Source organism: Suricata suricatta, chromosome 2, assembly GCF_006229205.1.
Source record: "Suricata suricatta isolate VVHF042 chromosome 2, meerkat_22Aug2017_6uvM2_HiC, whole genome shotgun sequence".
Lineage (NCBI taxonomy): Eukaryota > Metazoa > Chordata > Mammalia > Carnivora > Herpestidae > Suricata > Suricata suricatta.
Window position 1 is genome coordinate 143,707,870 of NC_043701.1, and position 13,567 is coordinate 143,721,436.

The following is a 13,567-nucleotide window of genomic DNA, read 5'->3' on the forward strand; positions in this document are numbered from 1 at the left end:
GGTATAGGGATGTATTGGAGTCAGTTTTTTAAATTAAAATGTAAACTAACAAATTAAAGACAGTATTGTAAGATAGATAATTTTAAAAACCATCAGTGACCCTAGGCATATGTTTTTGTTTTATTCACATTCTGCACTTGTGTATGCTTTTGCAGTATTTTTATGTAATCACAGAGAGTATCTAGTGAACAGTAAGCATATAGCATGTTATATTTCTGCTAATGTAAGGATAAACATTTTAATACTTTTATCTCATTTTTGTAATCTCATCATGGCAGTGACATGTCATACTTTAATAAATAGTTACTTAAAAAAGGACACTAGTTGTTTTAGTTTTATGTCCTTGTGCATTGAACCTTTTTGATTTGTTTTGTGTTACCTTTAAAATCAATTTGGAAGGTTGAGACTAGTGGACTAAATAACCTTATTAAATCATTATACTTTTCACCGAGGCACCACCTGTGCAGACTGTTTATATTACTAGTTGAGATAGTTACTTAAAATTATAGCTGATCTCTCTACCCTTAGTATCAGAAAAATTTTTTTGGTGGTATTGTATTCTTTTCCTACATCCTACCATGATTTCAGTAATGAATTTTAAAAATGTATTCCAATTTTTGTAAGATCACATATGCTTTAAAAATTAACAAAATCAAGAGGCACCTAAGTGGCTCTAAGCGTCTGACTCTTGATTTTGGCTCAGGTCAGGATCTCACAGTTCATGAGCCTGCTCCCTGCATCAGGCACTGCACTAAAAGTGCTGAGCCTCTTGGGATTCTCTCTCTCCTTCTCTCTCTGCCCCTTCCCTGCTCTCTCTCTCTCTCTTCATCTCACTGTCTTTGAAGATAGATAAACTTAAAAAAATTAACAAAATCACATTTTCTTATTTTTAAAAGAGATAATATTGTCCAAAGTGAAAAAATAATTTGGGTTGAAATTGGAAGGTGCGTTATAGAATTTCTTATTTTAAAAACACAGTCAAAATTGATAGACTATTTTATTATTTCTGGATTTTGCTATCACTATGCATAGTGCAAGTTTATAAAAATGTTTATAAAGATGTTTATTACTTTTGCCTAACATTAACTTATTAATTTAATTAGTATATTCAGCATTTATAAAGAATTTTATAGGAATCATAAGTAGCTTTTGGACTTTGGTGCATTTAATTGTCTAAGAATACATATTCTTATTATGTAATACCACCTCATGTAATTATGCTTATTTAGGAATGTTTAATCTACTTTTTTGTCTCCTCAGATTCTGTCAAATTTTAAGAACAAATGCACCTTATAGCTCATGGAAGAAAAAACACAAATCAAGACATTTTTGGGTTCCAAGTTGCCAAAATATGGAACAAAATCTGTGAGAAGTACGCTACAGCCAATGCCAAATGGGACACCTGTTAATTTATTGGGAACTTCCAAGAGTAGCAACATCAAAAGTTACATCAAAAATAATGGCTCTGATTGCCCATCATCCCATTCATTTAATTGGAGAACGGCAACTAAATACCAGCTTAGTGCACAAAGTGCTGAAGAACGTAATAGTACTCAAACTTCACATGATAAAGTGATTGATCCTGAAAAACATGTACCTACTCAAGGGATGTTTGATAAAAATGGGATAAAAGGAGGCTTGAAAAGTATTTCTTTACTTACATCAAAGTTAGCAAAGCCATCCACTATGTTTGTGTCATCTACAGAGGAGTTAAACCAAAAGTCTTTGTCTGGACCATCTAGTTTGGGTAAATTCACCAAAGGCACATTATTAGGAAGGACTTCATATTCTTCAGTCAATGCTCCAAAATCACAGTTGAATGGATTGTATGGAAACCGTTCGTCTGGTAGCATACAAAGGCCGAGAGCAAACTCCTGTGCCACCAGAAGCAGTTCTGGAGAAGGCTTAGCACAATCCCTAGACAATATTAAATCTCTCACTTGTGAAAAAATGGTAAGGTCACAAAGTTTTTCACATTCCATTCAAAACTCATTCCTTCCACCTTCATCTATAACCAGATCACATTCCTTCAATAGAGCTGCAGATCTTACAAAGCCTTATCAGAACCAACAGCTACCCATTAGAGTGCCTCTGAGGTCAAGTATGCTAACGAGAAATTCCCGGCAGTCAGAAGTGCTCAATGGGAATGATCATTTAGGGTATGGATTTAATAGGCCTTATGCGGCTGGGGGAAAGAAGCTGGCTTTATCAAATGGCCCAGGTGTAACATCCACATTGGGTTATAGGATGGTTCATCCCTCTCTACTGAAATCTAGCCGACCTCCATTTCCTGGGACTATCACAGTTGACGGTAATAAAAATTCACCTGCTGATACATGTGTAGAGGAAGATGCTGCACTTATGGCTAAAGACAGAGCTACTAATAAGGACCAAGAACTAATTGAAAATGATAGTTATAGAACAGATAATGACCATACCATGAAGCATGATGCTAAAATTAGGTACCTGAGTGATGATGTGGATGATATTTCCTTGTCTTCTTTGTCATCTTCTGATAAGAATGATTTAAGTGAAGACTTCAGTGATGATTTTATAGATATAGAAGACTCCAACAGAACTAGAATAACTCCAGAGGAAATTTCTCTCAAAGAAGAAAAGCATGAAAATGTACCGCCGAAGGATATATTTGATTCCCCAAAGGAAAATGAAAAAAGTAAAACTGATGAGTGGATAGATATAAGTGTTTCTGGTAAATATTAATATCCTTAAATTTGTTTGGTTTCTCATAGATAATATAACTGAACTTACACTTAGGATTACCTTTTGAATAATTCCAAGATACTGTCAATTTCATGGAGGGATGGATCTAGATAAAATTGGGGCAGGGCAACATTTATCTTCCTCGCGACGTTAGCTCCTGGTCTTATTTTTCTCTGTTTAAAAAAAATCAATAAAACCACTCTTCTTCTAATGTATCTTATCTTTGTTTTTCATTGACTGTCATGCATGGATAGGTCTTTTCTTAAAAGTTTTTTCTTTTTCCCCCACTTCCCTCAACAGTGACATGACATTTGAAGCCATCTCTTCCCCTACAGCAATAGATCCCTTTTTTGTTTAGAGTAAAGCTATACCAAAGGGTAAATGAGCTCATGTTAATATAGGTTATGTCCAACGTAATGCATGTTTTTATTCTAGGTAATTCTCATTTTTTTAAAGGAGGACTTAGATTTCTTGTTTAGCAAACTTCATTGTTATACTTTCAGAGGAGCTTTATTTAATTTTTTTAACAGAAGAAAGTGAGATTAGCACCTGTTAAACATTTCTGCTTTTACGTGGTTATCCTGGCACTGAAAGTCTGGAGAAAATGTATCTGTGCCCATATAACCTGAATAAATAGCCAACTGAAAGGATTGGATATGGGCATGTGATCTGGTCTGGTCAAGGACCTGCGCCGTGCCTACAGATATGCATAAACCATTGCTTGTTTGAGGGTCTTCTAGTTAGAAGTCATTGCCAGAGCAAGTATTTCCCTTATTGTAATATAAGGGGGCAACTGTGAGCTTAAATGATATATACTGAGTAAGGAGTTTCCTGGTCAGTGTGTAAAAGTAAACATCTTAGAAAATATTAAAAGATATGAGACTTTATTTATAATTCTAGAAATGTTAGAGAAATGAAAGATGGCTCAATGAATTTTCTTCGTGTGTATTGGGAAACATTTCAGTAAGTTATTTAAGATTTTGCCTCTTGATTTTTTTGTTGTTTAGAATTTAGAAAATTCTATAGCTACTGATACTTTTTTGCCAACTTTTTTGTTATAATATATTACATTATTAGAGCTTGTAGTTTTAGAACCTGATAAATATATTTTTGTGAATTAATACTTTTTTTCTTTTTCTTTTAAAAAATCAATTGAAGACAGGAGCGAATGTACAAAACATACTTCTGGGAATAACTTGATTTCACCAGATACAGATTACAGAGCTGGTTCTTCATTTGAGCTCTCTCCATCTGATAGCTCCGATGGAACATACATGTGGGATGAAGAGGGCTTGGAGCCCATTGGAAATGTCCATCCAGTCGGGAGCTATGAGTCCTCAGAAATGAACAGCATAGTATGTATGGATTTATATATCCTTTTGAAAGATTTTGCTTGCCTTACTATGTAAAGACTTGTAATACTGACTAGATTTTTTCAAGGTTATGAATTGGCTCTCTAAGTTTAAGAAAATGAAATGTGAATCTGTTAATGGCCTATAAAACATATGACTTTAATACATAATAAAGTGTGTATTTGTGTCACATGACACTTGAATTAAGTATACTCTCATACGTATTCATAATATACACACATATACTGTATTCAAGTTAAGCTAGGCCACTGGTTCTCAAAGTCAGCAAGGAAGGCAATGTCTGGAACTAATTATGGTTGTTATATTGAGGGGTGCTACGGACAAATAGTGGGTAGATGCCAGGAATGCTGCTTAATGCTCTAAAGTGGCATAAGACAGCACCCACAGCAAAGGGTAATTCATCTCAAGATGTAGTAGTGCCCCTGTTGAAATCCTGGGCTAGGCTATGCTGAAGTAACATTTAAGTGCCAATTCAGTGGCCTAACACAATAAAAGCTTATTTTTTTTACTATTTCGAAGTCTGTCGTAGGTCTGGAAAATTCTATAGGACAACTGTCGTTAGTGTTTTAAGCTGCTTTTATCTTCACCATCACCAAAAGAAGGTGGCTTCACCATGTCCTTTTGAGGCCATATCTTGTCACTGGCATAGAGGAAGAATGCTGCCGGTCGGATACCTGCAATTACTTGCCTGGGCCTGCAGAGGGCACATGGTCCTTTCACACACACCCTGCTGATCCTAACTAATCTTAGGTACTGATTCCACAGGAGGTATGATTTTCCTGTGTGCCCGGTAGGCAAGGGAATCAGATTTGAGGGAGCACTAGAAGACCTACCATATATTTTTATGTGTGTATTTTAAGACACATTGCAAGTAATGTGGCTAATATGCCGTATGAGTAAGTGTAGTTTTTGTGGTTGCAGTGAGTCATTGTAATTATTTATTATATAAAATATGATTTTATAGTAGTTGTATGGGACACTTGGTAGTCTTTTGGATGTATTAAATTCCAACTGGATTTCAGGTAATGTAATTTTCTACACTCTTATAAACCTATGACTTGGGAAAAACAAAAGTTGTTACCAGAGGCTTGTTAAATTGCACATATTTTAATTTAGAGAGAGTATCTCTATCTCACTAGATAAAGGAAGCTTAGAAAAGATTACAGAGGCACCTGAGTGGTTCATTCAGTTAAGGATCTGACTCTTGGTTTGAACTACGGTCATGATCTCATAGTTTGTGGGATCAAGCCCTGCCTCTGGCTCTGTGCAGACTGGGTAGAGCCTGCATGGGACTCTCTTTTTCCTCTCTTCTTGACCATTCCCCACTCATTCTCTCTCTCTTTCTCTCTATCTCTCTCAAATAAACGAACATTAAAAAAAAAGGGAAAGATTATAGTTTAGGGCTGCATGTGCTTTCTTACAAGGTCCTTTTAGAGCAAGAATGATTGAAATGGGAATGAACATTGTGTCCAGCAGATGGCAGCAATAATCCACTTCAGTACCGGGCATTTTTAAGAGATTCTCCCTTTTTTTAGTTCACTGTTCCTGTAACTTAATGATCACATAGCCTCTAAAGGAGTTCAGAATGCACTTGAATTGACCATTAGTCTTTAATATCTCAGATCTTCTTATCTAATAGGAAAACAGTCTGAGAATGGTTGTAGGATTGATGGCAAATGTTGAAAACAGTGTTAAGATCTCCTATTGTGATAGTGAATTTACCATTTTTATTCTGCAATTCTATCAATTTTTTGCTTTTTATATTTTAAATGTATTTTGTTAGGTGTGTACCTGTTCAGAATTGTTTTCTCTGTGAAACAGGACTTTAGTAAGTCATAATTTAGTGATCTTCTCTGTTCCTCATTATGCTTTTTATCTTAAAGCCTTTTCCCCCCAGGTATCAGTGTATTTTATCAGTTTTATTTATGTATTTTCCATCCTTTTACCATGAACCTTTTTGAAATATAGCAAATTTTATAAAATTTCAATATCTCATATTCTTTTAATCAGTGAGTTTAGTCTTATGTTTGCATTTACTGATCTACTTGGACTTCATTCTGCCATCTGAAACTTTTTATTTCTTTTTCTCCTTTTTTCCCCTAAAATAGTTTAAGTAAATATTTATAACTTAATCCACAATGAGCTTTAACATATTTTCATTTTCCTTGGTCGCCCCCATCCCTCTCCTCGAAGCCCGTGTCTTACTCTCCCCCCAATTCCCCAACCACCATCATGGTTGTTCTTTACAACAGTGTTCCTTCCAGCGTAGGTCAAGGTAAGGAGCTCTATACATACTGGCTTTTTAAGGTTTAAAAAATTTTTTTTTCCTTTTTTTTTTTTTTTTTTTATGAGTGAGAGAGAGAGAGACAGTGTAAGCAGGGAGGGTCAGAGAGAAAGGGAGACACGGACTCCGAAGACAGGCTTTAGGCTCTGAGCTAGCTGTTAGCCCAGAGCCTGACGCAGGGCTCGAACCCATGAACCCTGAGATCATGACTTGAGCCGAAGTCAGATGCTTAACCGACTGAGCCACCAGGTGCCCCGGTATTGGCTTCTTTGAAGGTATTTGATTTCACTGGAAATGGCACCACTTTAAAATTTTTATTTTCTAAGTTTTTATAGTTGGACTGTTTTCCCAGTGATCCTGGTGAATTCACTTACTAGTTTTAATAATTTGCCTATGGATGTTTTTGGAATTTTTACATATACTATGCGGTCATACCATTTGCAGTCTCCATCCCTCCATCCTCCCTTTTAAAGCACTTATTAGGATCTCTAACATAATGTTGATTTGAAATGGTCACAGAATTTCAGCAAAGTTTTATTTTATTTATTTATTTATTTATTTTTTTTTTAGCAAAGTTTTAATATTCCACCTTTAAAACTTCTGTGTGTGGGGGGGGGTTATAGATTCATCAGATTAAGCAAGTTCCCTTCTATTTCCTTGCTGATTTTTATGTGTGTAAGTAGATGTTAATTTTTCTCTACATCTATTAAAATAATAAAAAAAATTCTGTTATATGTTATATATTTTCTTTAGTGTGATAGAATATATTTCTTGATTTTTCAAATATTACATTTCTTGATTTTGAATATTGGTATTCAAATATTTTCTTTCCATTCCTGGAATAAATTCACTTAGTTATGATGTGTTACTATCTTAAATGTTGTTGGACTTGATATCTTTATAGTTTATTTGAATTTATTTTGCATTTATGTTCATGAGCAAAATGGCTCTACTTTTCTTTTCTTTTCACATGTGGTATCTGGGTTGTGCTAGCTTCATAAATGAGTTGAGAAGTATTTTCTGGTTTTTTTCGCCCTTTCAAGGAATTATGTACAGTTGATGTTACCTCTTTCTTAAATGTCTACAATTCAGCAAATGAAGCCTTTTGGACCTGTTTCCAAACAGTTTTCTTTATGAGGGTTTTTTGATGACAGATACAATGTTTTCATTGGGTTTTTTTTGTTTGTTTTTTTAAGTAGGCTTCATGCCCAGCACCAAGCCCAGTGTAGGGCTTGATGAACTCATCACCCTGAGATCAGGGCCTGAGCTGAGATCAAGAGTCTGATTCTTAACATGCTAAGCCACCCAGGTGTCCCAGAAATGTACATATAAATGTACATTAATGGACATACCTACTTAAAATATTATATCTGCTGAGGTGCCTGGGTGGCTCAGTGGGTTAAGCGTCGACTCTTGGTCTTAGCTTAGGTCTTAATCTCAGAGTGGTGAGTTCAAGCACCGTGTTGGGCTCCATGTTGGGCATGAAGCCTACTTAAAGAAAAAAAAATTTATATATATATTTCTTCTTGTGTTGCTTTCTGAGAGTTTGTCCATTTTGTCTAAGTTGTCATTTGTTGGTGAAAGTTATTCAGGATTATCTTACCTTTTAACATCTTTACAGCCTTGTAGTGATGTCTCCTATTTCATTCCTAATATGGGCTTTTCTGATTTCTCTCTATTATTTACTTTTTTTCCTGTTTTATTGATTTTTGGGTCATATCTTTATTTCCTTCCATCCATTTTTTTTAAAATGTTATTTATTTGTTAATGTTTTATTTATTTTTGAGAGCAAGAGAGACAGACTGCAAGTGGGGGGAAGAGCAGAGAGAGAGGGAGACACAGAATCCGAAACAAGCTCCAGGCTTTGAGCCATCATCAAGCATAGAACCCAGCACAGGGCTCGAACTCACAGACCACGAGACCATGACCTGAGCCGAAGTCGGACACTTAACAGACTGACTGAGCCCCCCAGGTGGCCCAACTTTTTTTTTAACCCCACATTCTTAACATGGAAATTAAGAGCATTGATTTTCAGCCTTTGTTTTATTATTATTATATACATTGATTTTCGTAAAGAGAAGGCTTATTATATAGTAAATAATGCATTGAATAGCACCTTAATAGTAAATATAATAGCAAGTTTCTTCTTATGTGCCTTGCTTTAAAACAGTGAATTCTGAGGCACCTGGGTGGCTCAGTTGGTTGAGCATCTGCCTGGATTTAAGCTCAGGTCATGATCTCACAGTTCGTAAATTCAAGCCCCACATCAGGCTCTGGCACTGACAGTACGGAGCCTGCTTGGGATATTCTCTACCTTTCTCTCTGTCTCTCCTCCACTTGTGTGCACACGTGCTTTCTCTCTCAAAATAAATAAATACTTTAAAAACAAATTCTAAGTCACGTAGGCCATCTTCTTTTTTCTTTTTTTTTACCTTTAATACATTTATGTATTTGTGAACAGTAAATAATATTGTTTTGTATGTGTTTTTACAACTTATGTGATACATAATGTTCTGCACTTTTTTTTTACTTAGTTTTATGTTTCTGTGATATATGTGTATTATAAGTTAATTCATTCTTACTGCCATGTAATATGTATAATAGGCTATATAATATCACTTAAATATAATAATTTTTTTCTCTCTGTTCCCTTACTACTGAACATTTTTAGTCCTCAATAATAATAATAATAATAATAATAATAATAATGATAATATTGAAATAGGGCAGCAGCAAACACTGTTTCTCATGTCTATGATCATATTTGTTAGAGTTTCTTTAGGATATAAACCTAAGAATAACATGACTGGATCAGAACATATATGGACCTTCAGCTCTCCTGGATGCTGCCAGATACCTTCCTAAAGTGGTTTTGTCAATTTATCCTTCCCAGCAGTGAAGAAAGATTTCCATTGTTCCTCATATCCACCCCACTTGATATTATCTGACTAGAATTTTAGCCAGTCTGGAGAGTATGAAATTGTATGTCATGTAATTTGCATTTACATTATTATTTATCTTTTTTCCCATATATTTCTTGGCTGTTTAGTTTCCTTTTATGCAAATTACCCATTTACTTTGCTGATTTTTCTGTTGTGTTCTTTTGCTTTTTTCTTATTGAAAAGGCAAGTTTCTTATGTCGTCTTACCTTCATTCTTGTTAAATGTATCACAAATAATGTCTCAGCCAGTGGCTTTTAACTTTGTTTATTGTGCCTTTTACTATTTCTAGTTTTAAGTTTTCATGTAATTAAATTTAGCAGTTTCTTCTTCATGGTTTTTACTGTGTGTGTGTGTGTGTGTGTGTGTGTGTGTGTGTGTGTGTGTTTGCGTAAGACCTCCTTTCCCATCCCAGGGCTATAGAGGTTATTTTGCATATTAAGAGGCAGTATAGTAGCACAGTGATTAAGAGTCAGTACTCTGGAACAAGCTAAGTTAAAAATTCCATTTCTGTCATGTCCTAGCTGTGTATCCTTGGATTTTCTATGTTCATTCATTTTTTTATGAGATGGAGGTAATAATAGTACCCACCTCTCAGGTTGCGTTTAGGAAAGACATGCCTGAATGGTAGAATAGCCATGTGATACTGGTTGTTGAGTATTTTGAGTATCATCTCGGACTGCCTCATGGGCTTGCTGTAAACATTAAATGAGGTCATACATACAGCATACTTACTTAATGCCAGGAATATAGCAAGAGCTCAGTGCATGTTAGCTATTTATTATTTTATTATCTTATAGTTATTTTAATTGTTCCACATTTGAGACTTTGCTCCATTTGAAGTTGGTATGAGGCATAATAATTTACCCTTATTAATATGTCATCATAATATACTTGGGGTACTGTGGAGAAAAAATTGATGGGGCTCCTGGGTGGCTCAGTCAATTAAGCAACCAGCTCTTGGTTTTGATTCTGATCATGATCTCATGGTTCTTAAGTTCAAGTCTCACCTTGGGCTCTGTGCTTACAACATGGAGCCTGCCTCAGATCCTGTTTCTCTCTCTCTGCCCCTCCCCAACTCATGTGCTCGCACATGCGCTCACGCGTGCGCGCTCTCTCTCTCTCTCTCTCAAAAACATAAATGTTAAAAAAAAAAAAAAGGAAAAAGTTGACATTGTAGCCCTAATACTGCCAATCCTTAGAAAGGCTGGCCCTTTCCTCATGACAGTTTCCTACAGTGATATAAATCTTTCCCTAAATAAGAGTGGCTCATTGTACTTGAAGTGTTTGTACAAATATATAGTTTATACTGAACACTTGCTTTTCTTCAGAGATTCTGGAGTTGTGATATGTGCTGGACAGAGGATGCCCCTGTGACCAGCTCCCCATTTAAATCATCTCATTTCTTAGGAACATTCATAATAGACAACATATTTGTTTGTTTGTTTGTTTCATTTATTTTGAAAGAGGGCACATAAGCAGGGGAGGGGCATAGAGATGGCAGGTAGGGTGGGGGAAAGAATCCCAGGCAAGCTCTGTGCTATGACACAGAGCTGAACTCTTGTGAGTTTTTGAACTCATGAACCAAGAGATCATGAACTGAGCCCACATGAAGAGTTGGACGCTTAACCAACTGAGCCACCCAGGCACCCCTAGACAACACTTGATTTGTTGTCACAACTGGGCCTTGAGAAATTAAGCACATCTTGTGTAACTGCACTGGGAAAGAGGACTTTTTCCTTCAACTTTCCCCCATGTTTACTTCTTTTGTATTACATCCTTTATCTAGAACACATCTTAGCTGTGAATATGCCTGTATACTATGTCCTGTGAATCCTCATGAATCCTCTAACCTGGGGGTGGGATCGAGGGCTCTGACACAGCTACTGATTCAAAGTTCTCTTTGTTTACTGAATGACCCTATCTTTTTATTCATCATCTCATATATATATTATTGAAGTATAATTAGCATAGTGTTATATAGTAGTTTGAGTTATCAAATACGATGGTTCAGCAATTCTGTACATTACTCAGTGCTCATCAAGGTAAATGTACTCTTAATTTCCTTTATTTGTTTTACCCATTCCCCTGCCTACCCTTCCTCTGGCAACCATCAATTTGTTCTCTGTATTTAAGAGTCTGTCTTTTTAATTTGTCTCTTTTTTACTTTGTTCATTCATTTATCTTGTTTCTTAAATATCACATGAGTGAAATCATACGGTATTTGTCTTTCTCTCACTTATTTTACTTAGCACTATACCTACTAGTTTCATCTATCTTGTTGTAAATGGCGAGATTTTATCCTTTTTTATGACTAATATATATCACATCTTAATCCATTCATCTATGGATGGACACTAGGGTTGCTTCCATATCTTGGCTATTGTAAATAGGTAAGTTTATATTGTTTTAAGCTATTATATTTTTTAGTAATTTGTTCCAACAACAAGAAAAAACTAATGCACCTATATATTTATAAATGTATTTTTCATTAAACTCTGAATCTGATTAAAAAACAATAAAAAATCATAATGCCCAATATCCTTAATGAGATTCTTTTAAAGAACAATAATTATGTAGTTCTTCATTGCTATAAATACACAACAAAGGTGGTATTATATGTGCTATATTTCTCCTTTTCAAACAGTTTTGCAGTAGATGCCTCTTGAATCTTTAGGGTTGAGCTGATCTCAGATTCTTGTAAATCCTTCCAAAACAAGACACTGTACACTTTCCTCATTGATTATAATTAATTTTGGTGACTGTCATGATAATCTAATTCACATTTCCTAAAAATCAGAGTAATTCACACCAAACTTTGAAATTAGCCACTGTTTGGGGCACCCGGGTGGCTCAGTCGGTTAAGCCTCCGACTTCGGCTCAGGTCAAATCTCACATTCGTGGGTTCGAGCCCTGCGTCGGGCTCTGTGCTGACAGCTAGCTCAGAGCCTGGAGCCGGTTTCCGGTTTTGTGTCTCCTTCTCTCTCTGCCCCTCCCCCTCTCATGCTCTGTCTCTGTATCAAAAATAAATAAAACATTAAAAAAAATTTTTTTAAAGAAATTAGCCACTGTTTGATAAATGAAGCTTTTGACTTTCTGGGCACTTTTAGACCCAAGCATCCATATTAATCACATAAAATAATACAAATCCCATAAAATTTACTACAAAAAGAAGCATTTTGGGGGTTCCTGGGTGGGCTTAGTCAGTTAAGTGTTCTATTTTGGTTTAGGTCATGATCTCATAGTTTAGGAGTTCAAGCCCTACGTTGGGCTCTGCTCTGACACTGGCGAGCCTGCTTTGGATTCTCCATGTCCCTCTCTCTCTACCCCTTCCCTGCTTGTGCTCTTTCTTTCTCTCTTTCAAAAATTTAAAAAGAAGCATTTGTCATGATTTTTATGAACTTTTTTGTCATTCACTTTAATAATACAAAAGATACATGTACAGGTCTGGGGATTTTTATACTGCACCTCTATTTTAACATTAAGATGTCCAAGAGCATCTTCATAAATATTCCTTCAAATTGGCAGGTAGGGCTGGGGGTGGAGGAGTGAGGCAGGAGGAGTCCAAGACTGAGCAAAGTCACAAGGCACACATACAGAGGGACAGTGAACATGGGGAATTAGAACCGAAGTAATATGAAAAGAGTATCCATGTACAGGTAGGCCTAGCATACCAGTCTTACTGGAGAATACCTTTTTTGAAAATCAAAACATTCAGATTAATTGCTTCTACTCTTGTCTCTGCACCAAACTATAGTAGACTAGAAGAATGAAAGGGGGAAAGGCTAGTGTATGGTTGGATCCTTCATTTGTTCAGCATGTATTTTAAATTTCCACTGTGTGCTTCTGTAGTTACTGAGAAGTATATGTGAGTAAAGAGACAGTTGCTGTCTCAGCAGAAACTCATGATCCAGATTAAGAGAGGAGATATACTTAATTTTGACCATTAAAGGAGGATTCCATGTTTGCTCGTAATTAATACATATGAACCCATTTTGAGTTCAGAGTTTGGGGAGATATATGTGGCATTTCAAGAAAAGCTTTATGAGTTTAAAATGAAAACAGTTTTATTTTTTGCATTTGTTTAATTTCTTCCTCCTCTTTCTTTGGAATATATTATTAAAGGCCAGCAAGCTGTAGCCTGCAGGCTGCCAAGGTGTTTTTGTCAATGAAGTTTTATTGGAACACAACCATGTCCTTTAATTTATATATAGTCTGTGGCTGTTTTCATGCTGCTGTGGCAGGATTGG

General features: G+C 35.8%; 1 protein-coding gene across 4 annotated transcripts in view; it reads left to right on the plus strand.

The window, feature by feature from the left end:
- The window catches only part of CCSER2 (coiled-coil serine rich protein 2), a 159,456-nt gene that overhangs the window by 40,701 nt on the left and 105,188 nt on the right, over positions 1 to 13,567 (plus strand). For all 4 annotated transcript variants that reach the window (XM_029932048.1, XM_029932047.1, XM_029932049.1 and 1 more), the window contains 2 exons: positions 1,261 to 2,710; positions 3,880 to 4,076. In XM_029932048.1, coding sequence (XP_029787908.1) covers positions 1,300 to 2,710; positions 3,880 to 4,076 — 1,608 coding nt within the window. In that variant the 5' untranslated portion in view covers positions 1,261 to 1,299. The remainder of the gene's footprint in view (positions 1 to 1,260; positions 2,711 to 3,879; positions 4,077 to 13,567) is intronic.